Source organism: Empidonax traillii, unplaced genomic scaffold (assembly GCF_003031625.1).
Source record: "Empidonax traillii isolate 1590-97213 ecotype Southwest subspecies unplaced genomic scaffold, ASM303162v1 scaffold393:size534744, whole genome shotgun sequence".
NCBI lineage: Eukaryota > Metazoa > Chordata > Aves > Passeriformes > Tyrannidae > Empidonax > Empidonax traillii.
In genome coordinates this window covers 225,550-240,921 of record NW_020955586.1, presented here as the reverse complement: position 1 = coordinate 240,921, position 15,372 = coordinate 225,550, and the positions used below count along the sequence as shown (strand labels likewise).

At 41.7% G+C, this 15,372-nt stretch overlaps 1 protein-coding gene across 10 annotated transcripts in view; it reads left to right on the top strand.

Moving 5' to 3' along the window:
- Nucleotides 1-15,372, top strand: part of LOC114062271 (sodium channel protein type 5 subunit alpha-like) — a 216,818-nt gene that overhangs the window by 188,076 nt on the left and 13,370 nt on the right. For all 10 annotated transcript variants that reach the window (XM_027893534.1, XM_027893533.1, XM_027893532.1 and 7 more), the window contains 2 exons: nt 5,488-5,610; nt 11,928-12,209. In XM_027893534.1, coding sequence (XP_027749335.1) covers nt 5,488-5,610; nt 11,928-12,209 — 405 coding nt within the window. The remainder of the gene's footprint in view (nt 1-5,487; nt 5,611-11,927; nt 12,210-15,372) is intronic.

The window sequence follows — 15,372 nt, the reverse complement described above, 5'->3', positions numbered from 1 at the left end:
GGTCGGCATCTGTGAAGGGAAAAGGGATATTTTAAAAAAATAAGCGACGATAAAAGTCTGCTCAGAAATGGTGGATGCCAAGGGGAATACCAGCTTCATCACAAGCTCCTTTCTTCCCACTTTATTTCAGAATGACAAAAGAAGTTCCATGCATGTCAGTTTATTTGCAAATTTCCCTTTCTGTGAAAAATGTAGGTTTTCCAGCTTGCATTTGGGGTACAGACCTAATTTTAGTCTCTTTCAAGTCAAGGGGAGCAACTTGTAACCTCAGTCCTGGCTCTAAAAGACACTGGACTGTGAAGACTTCTTTGGGTAATCCTCTCCTTGGAAGCAATGGACAGGAGAAATCAGGCTGCATTGAAAAGAGACACCCAAAGTAAACCAAGTGCTCTTTCTCTGCTTTTTTTTTATTATTATTTTTAAACACAATCAGAGAGGGAGAGACAGGTTCCTGGAGCACATAAAAAGCTATTTGAAAGCACTGTGGGCCTGTATTAGCTGAAACTGCTTATTTAAATAAGTGGCCAAAGCTTTCAACTCAGCTGCTGTGCTTCCATTCAGATGTCCTTTTCTTTTTCTCTGATCCCTCCCCTCCAATTTGAACAAGCAGGTTAATTTGATGATATTCCTGGCTGCATAAAGCATATGCTGTTGCCCATACCAGGAAGGAAGGTCTCCTCTTCCCCCCGAGACAGACGCTCGCAGGGCATCACTCACAGATGTGTTCTGCAGCAGGCAGACAATTAGTAGATGTTCTCGTTGGTTTTGGTATTTATATGATCACCATAGGAGAATCTTTGCTGTTCCCCAAGCAGAACTCCTTGTTTGCTGGGCTCTGCTGCTAATTCATCTCAGTGGTGGCCAGGGGTTAATTCAAAAATGCAGTTTGTGCTGCGTAGCATCTGCCTTGGAATGGTGTTGCTCAGGTCTGCTTCCAGCTGAATGTAGTGGATGCTCCTGGGTTAGCTGAAATTATGTGCTTTTAACTGGTGGGAAACAACACAAAAAGAAAGGAGCAGACTTTATTTCACCTGAAACCCACCTTCTTGCTATAGGAACCTCTGTCAGCCTCGGGTGAAACCCTGCTCCCAGAGTCTGTGCCCTTGACTCCCTGTAACCTCCCATGGTTAGGGAGGCTGGGGATGTCACCAGTATGCTATTAAAATGTTGCATGTGGGGAGGAATCCACTACTGTTATAAATTAAATCAGTCCTTGGGAAAAAAAGTCTGTGATTCTCTGATGAAAGGCCTTTTTCCCTGGGCGTGCTGCATTATCACACTTCCTACTTAGTAATTGCTTCTCTGCTGCCTTAAAATTCTCTTCTGGCGGCTTTTCTGGGTTTACATCGGTTTACAACAATGATTACTTAAGTCAGCATCAGACAATGAACACATATAAACTTATTTTAGAAATTTATCTCTGTGTGTTCACAGTGAATAATTTTAAAAGTCAGAAAATGCTGCATATCTGTAACTCGTGAATGACTGTGAGCACCAACATGAACACACTGGGAATCTAACACTACATGAGTGCCACCTGGGTACACATACACAAGTCATATTTCTTATCTCAAGAATGACAACATTTCCCTAAAATAGTGAAACTGCCACAAGAAACTGGCAATTACTGAAAAAAAAAAAGTTCTGATTCCTGGACAAGGTATTCAGACATTAATCCCTGTGTTACAGTTCTGCCTGGTTTTCAGGGGCAGGTTTTTATGAAAAAACTACAAAACCATTTGCAAACAGGTACTGAAAGGATTAAAAATGTGTTTGTGCCTTATCAGGAATCTGGAGGTTACATTGACCCTAGAGGTGTTTTCTGGGTGCCGGCACATTTCTCATACTGAGCAGAGCACAAAGCAGAACCTTGGAGCAGTTCTGGGCTGCACAGCCTTGAAACAGAAAAAAAAAAAAAAAAAGTCACAGAAACAGCTGACTTTACCTTTTGCTGTGTTTATGTGGGGCAGTCAGCACCAATTTTGAAAACTGCTTGATTTTTTTCCTAAAAATAGCCTTCCGGGTCACTTTTAATCAAGTCTAAATGGCCAACTCCTTGCGTTAGTAATTCTTCTCTAAATAAAATTTGACAGGGATACCTTCAAAACCAACACCCAAGCATTTAAACAAGTTGTCTCAAATTCCAGCCTTGTAACTCATTGCCAAATATCACACAGCTTCGTGACCTAATCCTCTGAAGAGATATCTAATGCTGTGTAAATCTGTGTCAGGAGGACAGCAGCACCTGTGATGTGTTTCAGGGTGACATTTACAGCACTTGAAATTAAATGGTAACCCACTCAGATCCAAAGTCTGGTTTTGCAGGACTTGAACTAAACACCTTCTACCTTGAGAAAAAGGGAAGTTATGGGACATAAATCCAGGAGGAGGGACAAAGCATGTACCAATCAGGGTAGTTTGAAGACCTTGAGAAGATCTGACTTTCAGTCATTGTGTGTGAAAATAGCAAAGAAGGGTGTTGGGTACTCTGTATTCGATTAATTTTCTTTTAAAAATATACATTCATTTTACAAATCAGTTTTACAGATGAATGAACTTCCCTTGGTATGTGATTGTATGGATCTTGATTTCTATCTCTGAGCACACTATCATTGAGCTGTTTTTGTTATACCTCCAGCCTTTCTGGATAGGCAACTTGAAGGTTTTTTGAGGTTAAGGCTGTTTTCTTTACTGAACTTTCCACCAGAGAAAGAAATACATGCCACTGTGTTATTCCTATCATATATCCATAATGCCAGTTACAGTTTTAAACTACTTAATTGAATGGTTTCAGTATATAATTATGCCATGCATTTGTTTACTGCTGTCAGACAAATCCTCGGCCCTTCTTCATTATTTAGGTAACATTCATTAATGGTGAGGGAGAATGAGAAGAAAAGGCTTTGAACTCTTATGTTAATGCAACTTCAGAGCACAGGATGAAATCAAAGCTGGTAAGAAAGGGGAAAGACAGAAGATGGGAGCACTAGTGAGTTTAAGATGGTTTTTAAGTCAAACCCAGGTTTTCATCTTTAACTGCGAGTATTGAGCGAGACGGATTTAGGTGAAAGGAGCATGTCAAACCTACAGCACTGCTCACTCTAAAATAACTTTTTAAGCGTGCTCATGTCACAGGTTTAGAACTGCTTTCTTAGAGACGGAAGCAAAGGCTTTGCTGGTGATTTTTACCTCCCCGGTGTCTAAGGGGCCTAAGACATCAGCCCTTGAACCCAGTCTGCCTGTTTACTGTGATGTTCTTATAGGACACTCACCAGTAAAATGCAGAAGTGTTTATTGAGACCTTCCTTCCGCCCCAGCCACTGGGTCTGTACACAGGAGGTGAGTTTGTGCCACACCTTGTTAGAGGGTGACATGTCACAGCATGACAGCCAGCCTCTGTGCCACTTCTGCAGACATGGGCTGACTTATCCTGGCAGAAACCCAGCCCTCTGCATCACTCCCAGGCTCGGTGCCTGTGAGATCTCCTGCCCTTAGGCTTGCTGTCACCCACATGCCACAATAAAGCCATCAATAGGTAAATAATTTAACAAATTCAGCAAGTTTTACAGAGGTGCTTAGCTGTGCAGAAAGCGCTGGTAGGTAAATGAATGGGTATTCTGGAGAAAAGCTGCTCCACAGAGGAGACTGGTTTGTGACTTAGGGGACCAGGTTGGTCTTATCCTGCTTTATCCCAAAGCCCATGGGTGATGCTGGCCTGGTCAGCCAGCAGTGGGGTTCAGACGAAAAAGCACCCCATCCTAAAATGAAAAGGAATGTTTCCCTCCAGAGCTGTCTGTCTTCATGGGGGACCCTAGAGTTTCCTTTTACACCAAACACCTTGTTTTTACAGTGTAGAAGAATTCCTGCTCTTAGGCTTAGGTGCTGTCATTAAAATGGCAGTAGCTCACGCTCCTCACAGATGAGCTTTGCACACTCACATTGGTGAGCGTGAGATAATCTGACACTACGAAAATGGGGCTGTGAAAATGTTAAGTGAGAAAAAAAAATAAAGTAAAACAGGAGTAAGGTAGCTGTGATAAGCAATATACATAGGTCTCTCCTTCTAAGAAAATAGTATTTTATAGTATGTGGTAATTAATGCTGGTTGGGTTTTCTTGGGGTTTTTTTTGTTTTTTTTTTAAAACATGCAAATTGATGTGATACCTATGGTGTTGGAGAGCTGTTTGTTTTCACTCCTTGCTCAGTAAGAATTCAGGCTGTGAACACTGATTTGAGCACGCAAAACCCGATTGCTCCGTGTGTTCATAATTTCCACTGCCATTCAGTTCATTCAGACCCCAGTCCTGTGCCTGATAGCATCCACATTTCTGACCAGCTGGGCATTACAAAAGCTCTTAGAACATGAGGGGCATTGGAACCTCTCCATTTTTTTTTCCCGTGCCTCCAGATTTGGAAACCGAAAGTTTATTTCAAAGAAATAGTCTTTGAAAGGTATGAACCCCAACGTTGATATTCAGTCTCCTTTAGAGACCTTTTAGAAACCAGAAAAAAAGTGAAAAAAAAGTGCAAAATCAAAGAGTCATGAACATTGTTCTTTGAAGATCTATGGCATAAAATCATGTCTGTCAGCAATCTAGAAGACTTGTTTCAAATCACTAAGTTGAAGATAGTGATTGAATGTTAATACTAACATCCTTTATCTCAGCTGGAAAGGGTTAGATCTTAGAGGTGCTTTCATCCAAAAAGCCCTAAATTATAACACTTACGTGAATCCTAGTTTGGGTAGTGGAAGATACACCTTGAGGAGTGCAAAGGAAACTGCGGCACAGGTGGCACAGAGTGGTGGGGCTGTAAGAGTGATCTCCTTTCTCATCCACTTTGTGAAAGGTGATCCGTTTTTCTGTGTGTGGGTCCAATGTAATGGATTCCATTTAGAATCATAGAATCAGCCGGGATGGAAAAGACCTCCAAGATCATCAAGTCCAACCCTTGATCCACTACCACCATCGTTACTAGGCTATGGCACTGAGTGCCACATTCAGTCTCATCTTAAACACTTCCAGGGACGGTGAATCCACCACCTCCCTGGGCAGCCCCTTCCAATGTCTGATCACTCTCTCTGTAAAAAATTTCTTCCTAATATCCAACCTAAACCTCCCCTGGCAGAGCTTAAGCCTGTGCCCCCTTGTCCTACTGCTGATTGCCTGGGAGAAGAGACCAACCCCCACCTGGCTACAGCCTCCTGTCAGGGAGCTGTAGAGAGTGATGAGGTCTCCCCTGAGCCTTCTCTTCTCCAGGCTAAACAACCCCAGCTCCCTCAGCCTCTCCTCACAGCACTTGTGCTCCAGTCCCTTCACCAGCCTGGTTGCTCTTCTCTGGACCTGCTTCAGCACCTCAACATTTAAGACTTCTTTTTTCCACTGTTCCACTCACCACCTGTTTCATTTCAGGAAGGAAAGCTGGAAGAGAAGGGAAAAGGCAGGAGTGCACTAACAAATTGGATTTTTGCTTTGTGTTTCCATCCAGGTCTCTTTAATAAGCCTCGTCGCCAACACACTTGGATACTCTGAGATGGGTCCCATTAAATCCCTCAGGACTCTCCGAGCTCTGCGACCACTGAGAGCTTTGTCTCGATTTGAAGGGATGAGGGTAAGAGTATTCAAAGCATTTGCTCTGAGCTTAACATCAAGCATGTAACAGGGAACCATTGCACGTGGTTTTGTCTTCGTTTTGCCAGCCAAAGGAAATGAATGATAATGCTTTATCAAAACAACAAAATCAGAAATCCCTCCTTGGTCTTGATTGCAATTGTATCATTACATCTTTATCCTCAGGTGGATTTAATGATAAACTAATCATGCTGCCTAACTCGTCATACTGTGCTTTAAAAAAACAGCTTTTTGGCTGAGGAAGCATCTGGCTAACAATTAGCTCTCAATTATAAGTTATATCAGGGGAATAACCAAGCTACAAGTTTGCTCCCTGCTTTTGACATGTATTAAAATGAGACTGACTGGAAAGTTCTTGAAGACTTTTTCACTAATAATTAAAGCAAAAATTAGAAATGCTAAAGATAGGGAAAGCAAATGAATGATTTTTTTTTTTCTTTTTCTCTCCTTTGAACAGATTTCAGTTTCAATGTAGAATGTCACGATTAACATTAAAAGCATGTAGCCTGTGTTTGTTGCTCCATCTCTTTCCCTTCTGCATTCCTTTGCCACTGTGGCTATATCCCTACAGCATATCTGTTTATTTGTTAAGCCTACCTGCTATATGGATCAATTATTGTTTAGATAAGCTCTTCATTTAATTTCTCACACCATGCATGACTTGCAGACGGTGACAGCTGTGTTCTGTGTGAGTTGAGGTTACCACTAATCTTGCCGATTGCATAGCAAGGTAAAGCAAATCTCTGACAAAATTACTCTTAAAACAAATTGCTTTGATGGTCCCAAACCTCTCTACTAGGCCAAGGAACACGGTGCATATTTCATGATGAGATATATTCAGGGTAAAGCTCTTCTGTAAACAAAATTTTGGTCCTAATCATTGTGATGTATACGTGTAATTCATGCACCGATCTCCCAGCAATTCCCTGCTGACAGTGCAATACCCTCACAGGGAGGCAGACTGAAGTCTAGGGAGCCTAATGACCAAGATGAGCCAGGAAACATGGTGATACAGCAACTTACGAAAACCCCATACCCATAATTTTCCTCTTCTGTGGATGACCAGAACTGGGGACAGAAGGCTTTGTTCCAACTGTCTTGTGATTAGCTAAATGACATTATTTTTGTGGAGGAAGGTGAGAAAAGTGTCGTTGCAGAACACTCTCCTCTAGGTTAGTACTAAGACAGATAGATTTAAAAGGCTCTGTTCATCCGGGCACCCAAAGCTGAACTGTTTTGTTCTCCACCATCTTTTCAGCAAAGACAGGCAATATTTTAAAGATAATTGACCAAATAAAACAAAAGCAAACCTCAGATCCTCAGAAGACACAAAATGATGTTGCACTGCTGACATTAACTGAAACTCTCACTCCTGTGTCATCTGATGATCCCACTCCAAGTCTTTATTAAACATTCACAAATGGAGCAAAATTCAGTATTAGCAAAAGGACTACCAGAGTTATTTGAGCTCAGGCTCTCTCAGATCAATTTAGATCTGGCTTATGAAGCTTTAGCTTCTACTGGTGGATTTACAAGTCCAAGCAAAACCCCTTTAACATATTCTAAGCTGACATAGGATTCTACACTCATGACTTTGCACTGGTTTAGCTAAATTGGATTCAAACCTGAAAAACAGAGGGAAGACGAAACCAAAGCCTCAGAAAAGTGAGAGTAAAATAGGAAAAAAAGAGTAGATTAAAAAGTTCTTATTTCTATCTGAGAATAGCAGATATCCTTGGAGGATATCTCAAATGACACAGGCACCAGCCCAGCAAGTTTCCTTCCCAATATGCTCATTCTTGCAGGCGCCCCTGGCCACCTGACTCTACATCCCCTTTTTTTTCCTTTACCATTGCTGCAGCTGAAATATATTCAGTCATTCTGAGCTATCGAAGGCAGTGAATTAGCTTGTAAACTATGATAAAATATAATTGAGAATACGTGCTATTGGAAAAGGAAATCATTTTAGTTTTAGTTTGTCTAACCACACTTAACAAGACTAGGGACAGTTAGACCTTTCATTATTAGGAGTTCATATGCTCCAAAATGCACAGGGAAATTGCCAGCGCAGTGATGGATTAAATAATGATAATGTTGTGGAGCAAACACTGACAGTAAGAAAATAATAATAGTTTGCTCTATTATAATGTCTTTTTCTTAACTAACTGAAAGATCTCTGTGTGGCTAGAACAGGAGCTAGAAAGTTCTCATTTATACTGCAGTAAGAGACTTATTTTATTCGTGCTGTGCCTAAATTTTGGAAACAATTGGTCCTGAGGCAAAGGCACCTAGTAGCACTTGGGTGGCCAAGAGTATCTGTTGTCATCAGGCTTCAGTTCTTTCCCTGTCTTCAAACAGGCTGAGACCTGTGCAAGTTTTACACAGGTCTCAGCAGCTGCCATGCCATGAGAGGTCTGCAAAATAAGGATGAACTGGTGCCATCCTGCCCCTCTGTGCCCAAAAAAAGACCCCAGAAAGACCAGGATCCCACCTGAAAGTTGCTGTAGACACTGAGGCTTTCCATGCATGAGCCCAGAATAAAGTAGCTTAGGTCTGCCTGTCCCAAATCATGAAGTCTCCCATGTCCCCTTATTTGTTGCCCATTAGGAAATTATTTCAGAGGTGGCACTTCTCTGCAAGCTAATTCCCAGCAAGGGAGGTTATTGCAGTATTTTAAAAGGATGAGGGGGATGATGATGGACCATTTAATGTGAAAATGATACTAGGCAAAGTCATGGTGAGACTGCTACAAGATACATGCAGGAAAGAAACAGCATAATTAATGCTAGTTAGCTTGATTTCATGGGAATAGTTCTTGTAAAACTGATATGGTCCTTTGATTTGATTACAAATTATGCTGATGACGGTAACTGTGCTGTTACAGAATCCTTAGATTTCAGAGACGAATCTGATACCATGGGACACTGTGATGAAAATACAAGCTTTGTACTAAGACAAGCAATTTATTTTAAAATGGGTGATGTACCTCCAAAAAAATGATTGTAAACAGTGACAACACTGTAAATTGGGTGATGAGTGTCCCAGAGTGAGGGGTCGGTCGGAATGAGAACTGTCCTTCATCTGGACTTTAACAGCATCTGGAGGAAAATATAAAAATCTTTGCCGACAACTCTCAAAATGAGTGTAACTGATATTACAGATAAGGGAATTATGCTGTCTGATCTGGATCACAGTGAAAAACAGATCTATTGTACAACATGCATTTTAATAAAACCGCATACATCGTCTACCTCGGGAGGAGGAATGTAGGTCACTCTGGGGGATGTTTCTTGGAAAACAGCAGCTGAGAAGGACATAGGGATCAGGATGATTGTTCAACAGTAACACAAGCTGTCGGGCAGGTCCAGTAAAAGAGGTGACTGTTAGAATCCCCCAGTGCACAGGGACATAACCCAGCAAGCAGAGGGAGAGGGCAGTGCTGGGATTCCACAAAACTGCTGGAAAGGGGTTGTCAAAAATGTGAAAGTCTCTGCAGGGAGCTCTATGAGCATGATTAGAAATCTGAAGGAACCGTGACAGTAAAAAAGTAACTATGATTTTTTAATTACCAAGAGCAATGTGCAGTAGTAACTTACCCGCAGTGAAGATGGGAATGATAGAAGACACCTACCAGCAGATGATTACTGTCTCCAATTCAACAAATTCTACCTAAACATACAACTCCTGCCTCTAACAATGAGGACAAAGGACACCAGGAATAGATTATCTAATAATAATTTTTTTCCTCCATTATTTGGCATCATGACAGTGTAAATTAGATGTCTTCTTAAAAGCTATGTCTGAGCTTCACTAGGGGCTACAGTCTGGGCCTGAAATTACTGTGGGAAGTCTGATGGGCTCTGTGGTATCAAAGGGAGGATTAACACATCATTTAAGCCTATTTCTTAATTTAAAATCTGAATCAGCTTTGGCTGAGGAGGTGACCTGTGAGATCAGGAGAACTGGGGACCAGACAGTAGACTGAACCTAAAGAAGTCACCTGGAAACCAGGGTATGAAACCTTCTCTTATACATGGCTATATATGTTGGTATTCCTAGGTGCAGCAGAAATTCCTCCCTTTCCATGGCAAGGTTTGCAGCTAAACTTTTAACATGAATTTATGGTAATAACTTGCCTTTATGTATCCAGGTCTTCTAAGTCCTGTAACTTGACTCAGTGGAAAGCAGGGAGTGCTTCCAGCAGACCAAATGGCATCACACTGGTGTAAGAGCAGAAGCAGGGAGAGAAGAATGAAACCCCCCGTTAAAAATTCATTACCAGAGGTGCTACAGGATTTGCTCCAGCCTCATGTCGTGTTTTGTTATCTACAAGCCATTGAACATAATTCAGCAGAAGGAAAAAAGCAGGATGTGGGCACGGCCATCACTTGTACTGCTAAAACCTGGGTGTCTGTGTGCTGTCACAGGGCTTGTGTGGCGAGTGGATTCAGCAGCACATGTAACAGTAGGGCAGTAATTTCGTGTTGGCATGGATTAAAATTGAACAAAAATATTGCTGTGCAGGGAAGCGAATGAAAGGTACTTCGACAAGAGCCAAGACCCTTGATTTGGAAATTATTTGGCATTTTGGTTAACACAGTAAATTTTGCCAAAAAATGATGAATTTAGAAATTGATTGACATCCAAAACTGAAAGATAAAATTAGCAAACAAACAAACAAACAAAAAAATTAAGAAAAGTCATCAGGAATGGGCCTATACAGAAAAACAAAACAAAACAATTGGTCAACAGCTTTTCCTGTGTGAAAATTAGCTTCATTCATAAATGCACAAAATATAAATCCGAGTTTTGGAAGATCTACATAATTTTGTATTGTATACTGTAGATGAAGCTGCTGCCACACATGCATGAAACCCATTTTACTCCTCTGGATATTTTTCTTCTGCAGGAATGCAAAAATGATGGAGAAGTGAACGTTACATTATTAGCTTGTCAAAAATTGGACACTAACACAAGAGAAAAGAAGAGCTGACATTTTCCATAATCAGATTCACAACTGAATAAAATTTAATTTTTATGGATCAATATCCCCTTGTCTCAGTGTCAGAAATGTAGATGGAGAAGAGGAAGGGGCTGAGTGGCTGCCCTACCAGATTTTAATCTCCAAAACGTGAGACGAAGATGGAGACAAATTGGTGTTGTGGGGGCTGGTGTCAGCAGCAATGCTGTGAGGCAGCATTGCCTGGGCCGTGACATGGCAGCTTCTCCAAAGGCTGGGAACATGGAGGAACCTTGTTGGCATAGAAGAGGATGGTGATAGTGTTTGTGACAGTGTTCTTCCCTCAGAAAATGTCTTGCATGGTGTGACTCTCAGGGCTGTCCTCTGCAGGGCCAGGAGTTGACTCGATGATCCTTGTGGGACCATTCCAGCTCAGGGTATTCTGTGATTCTCTGATTCTTTAGTGTAAGGTTTGACATGCATTGATGTCTTAATGCTCAAAACAGTAAATGGTGTGACTCTCGCCTTGTTGATGGAGTGGCATTATAGTGCTGCGTTCAAACCTGGCAGCTGTAGAGGGTCTGTAGATGGTCTGACCTTCATTTCTTTTGCTTGGCTTCAGAATTGTGTCCATTCCCAGTGCCATCATTCCCACACCTTAAAAGCTCTTTTTGCTTTTCACTTTTATATATGATTTTACGCAGGGGTTTTACAGCCCTGCCTGGATTAGCGTGTAGGAACATTACAACATGACACAGGAAAAAAAAAAACTGATTTTTTTTTTAAATTAGAATGATTTCACTGTTCTAATCATGCATACTGATCAGATAGGGGAAGCTGGCTTACTGTATGTCTCAATCAGTTATTATTTAATTAAGCAAAATTTATCACAGCTAGAGTTCACAACTCACTGGCTGCAGAGGCCTGATGTGAGTAGAAGATTTCAGAAGTATTTTTTCTCTATTTTGAGTCACTGTGGTACACCCCAGCCATTTCCCAATTAACTGTTTGATTATGACAGAAGTGTATTATCCAGAAGGATCTGAGAGGTCAAGATGACTTCACAGGTTGCTCCAGAATTCAAAGATCCCTCTTGAGCAAACATCATCCCATGGGTGGGATGCCAAAAGATTAGTTCTTCTGTTACAAAGGCTAAAAAATAGTCATGTGTGAAACCTTTGATGGTGGTCTGACACCTTAGGTAGTGTCAGTACTTACCTACCTGTCACCATGTGAGGGGTCAGACTCGTTAATTAAGGGTGCACGACAGCTTGTTAACAAAGTGTCTGTACAAGTGCTGACATTAATTCTGTTTTCCCTTTCCTGTTTCCCCCAAGGTGGTGGTCAATGCCCTCGTGGGAGCCATCCCTTCCATCATGAATGTTCTGCTCGTCTGCCTCATCTTCTGGCTCATCTTCAGCATCATGGGAGTGAACCTCTTTGCTGGGAAGTTTGGGAAGTGCATTAATAAGACGGAAGGAGATATGCCTTTAGACTCGAAAATTATTAACAACATGAGTGACTGCATACTCTATAACGTGTCAGGCACATTCTACTGGACAAAAGTTAAAGTTAACTTTGATAATGTTGGTGCTGGGTACCTGGCACTGCTGCAAGTGGTAAGTGTGACCACCACAAACTAATAGGCAAATGTTGCTTGTTCTCATTGAAAGCATAAGTTTAAAAGTTCACCTTAACCTCTATGGGTTTTTCATCCTTAGCCATAAGGAGAATGCTTTTCCTGACTTGTAAATTAGTCAAATGGTTTTAATTTGAGTTTCAGCTGCATCACCAATATAGTGCTCTGGGAGGTGATTGGACTACTGAGGTGAATTAAAGACCATTCTGGCAATATTGTAATGTAGAGCAAAGTTCAGTTCCAGAAAAAAAAAGTCCTGATCTAGGAAGGACTGTTCATGGAGACGGAGTGCAGTGGCCTTCCTGAAAAGCCTGGTATTTCACTATGTCCTGCTGGGAAAAAAAATGAAGTCGTGCCTTCAGTTTCTCAGCTGAAGTTATTGCATAAAGCCATAGTCTTATTCTAATTTGCAGTCCTCTGCTCATTTTCCGTGTTTGAGAAGGACACTGGTGCCTCTCATTCTGGTTCCTCATCTCGTTTCCACTTGCTAAATATAACAAGTCAAAATGAACCTCACTATGGAACGTGGTGGTGGTGGTCAGAATTCTGTCCCTCCACCCAGCTTGGTCCCTCTGGAAAGGTGGCAAGAGCACATCAGACTGTTGAGGTTCAAAGATGGTGGCAATATCTGATCTGTAAAGGCAGAAGTAGACCATTTCTACAGCCTTTTTCAGCACCAAATGTAAAACATGAATAACAGTGGATTGTATGCACTGAGACTGAGTTGTAACACAGCACAGCCTAATGGATAGAACCATCTTCTTGTCCAGGCTCTGCTGCTGGACTGCTAAGTGATTTTAGACAAATTGCTTTCTGTTTCCATTCCATGGGGCCCTCATGTAAAGTAGTGGTTATGATGTTTATTTCCATTGTTCCTAATTTGCTCTCAAGACAAGTGATGACAAGGGCTGGAGATGCACTGGGAGTGTTTGCTGTGTTGCATTTTTTGTATGCAGACTTAAACAAGCTCCTTGCTACGTCCCTGGGTAGGAGAGCTCCTTTCTTGAAACATCTGTGATGGCATTCCTCAATTCTGGGGATAAAAACCTGCTTGCTGGGAGCTCAGTTCAATTGTCACATACAGAATCCATCCTTTCCAATACGACAGGGTGTCGCCCTGGGCCCCCTCCTGCCCTTCCAAATGGGCATGAGCCACACACAGGCCCCATTGGATCTGCCAGCCCTCCTTCTTCCCATGAAGCAAGTGTGCTTTTCCCAGATCTGTTTTTCCCTGACATAGGTGCATGGAACAGCTCCATGAAGCAGTTGCCCTTTCTTGTAGAAATGCTTATCCTTGCAATGTGCTGTTCCTGGTACACAAACACTTGACTTTGAGATCTTCTGACCACTATCCATCAAGCCTTTGCTTTCATACCCTCTGGAAAACAGAAACATTAGAATGGGCACAACCACTTTTGGTTCTTTCCATGACATAAAGATAAACTTACTGAGAGCAAGAACTTTTATCTTTTGCATGTAATTATGATATTCAGCTCAGCCATGCAGGGTAGATTAATTCACTTTGAACATCTTTAATTAGATTTTCTGTTCTATATAGTGTTTTCTTTGTCTTTTATTTAAGCATCCAATCTAGATGAGCAAGAATTTCAAGGTTTAAAATATTTTTCTTACCTGAAGCTTCTTAATTCCTCTATGACAGCATAACAGATCCATATGATTTTTTAGTGAAAAAGCTCCATCAGAGTAGTAGTTATTCCTTCACCATTTCTTTTGTAAGACTCAAGCTCCAGCCTTCTGAAAATCTTTAACTTTTCATAAATTGACATTGCCTAAGGAGTATCCTGAAGCAATATTCTCTTGTCACTTCTGTTGGGATCAGTGATGGCACAGGAAACATAACTGGATATAAGGTGGATCTCAGCACTCATTTGAAGGAACAGTCTAGTACTCCTCTTTTCCAACTGAAAAGAAACTTGACCTGCAGGTTTCTTCCAAACCTGTGATCCTTCACTGGGTAGGACAGAAGTAGATTTTCCAGAAGTACAAAAGGAATGTCATACAAGTAGGGTCTGGTAGGTTGGACAAACTGATCACAGCAGGAATCAAGGGGGTCCTAAACCTTGCTCAGCTTCTATGGCAGGTGTCAGCTCCCTCTTCCAGGACGAAGGGCAGGAGCCAGATGCTGCTAGGGGATTGATTTTAACTTTAAACCTGCACCTGAAGCTCTGATGTCTGCTGCTAGTGACAGTCTGAGGCAATAAAGTGTAAAGGTGACACCACAGAAAAGGGGCCCAAACATCTGGATCTCCTTTGCCAGACTACCGCCGAGGAACGTCGGTGACAGGCGCTCCTTGCCAAACATCCTTCATATGGGGTCACATTTCATGAGCAAACCACCACCGTGGGAAAGGCAGGGATCAGCTAACAGCTCAGCTCTCCTAAAGAGACAGACACATCTGTGCATCTCTTTGCACACTGGGACAGAGCGCAGCAGTGAGGAGATAAGAGTTTTGGTTACAGGATCCAAAATACGAGCTTTTAAGTGGGACTTGTCTTCTGACTGTTGACATTTTCAGCTGCTGCAACACACTCTTAAGTGACTCTGAGCTTCCTTTGGGTGCTGGATGTGGCTGAAAATCCAGCTGGAAACACGTAAAACAAATCTGTCTGCCTAATGTTCTGTCTTCACTTCCACAGCATACTCGAAAAAAATGAGAAGTTGCTACTATGGAAACTTTAAGAGATATTGCTATCCAGAGACTTAGTTTCTGACAGTGTAGTTGAGAAGTGTATGAAATTTCCTCCAAATGTCTTGTGCTCTTTTCTTACCTTATTTGGGGTCCATCATGTTGTTCTGAAGATGCCACTTCGAATTAATGAGTCTGACGAAACTTCGATGTGAAGTCAAGATTCAAGCTTCTCCAGCCAACAACCAGGCTCTCACAACAGGTTGCTAAAATAAGAGGTAGCCTCCACTTGCTCTGCAAGCAAGAGAAATGCCTCATTCATGGGGAAGAAAAGATCTTTATTATGACAACTTTTTAACTTGAGAGAAGGATGATGCACTTTTCTGGTGATTTAACACTCTTAAAAACACTAATTTATCTATCAGGAAAAAATTATTGCTGCAGTCCAGTGCTTCAGTAATAGCTTTTCTGTATTCCCAGATTCGCTTAGAGGAT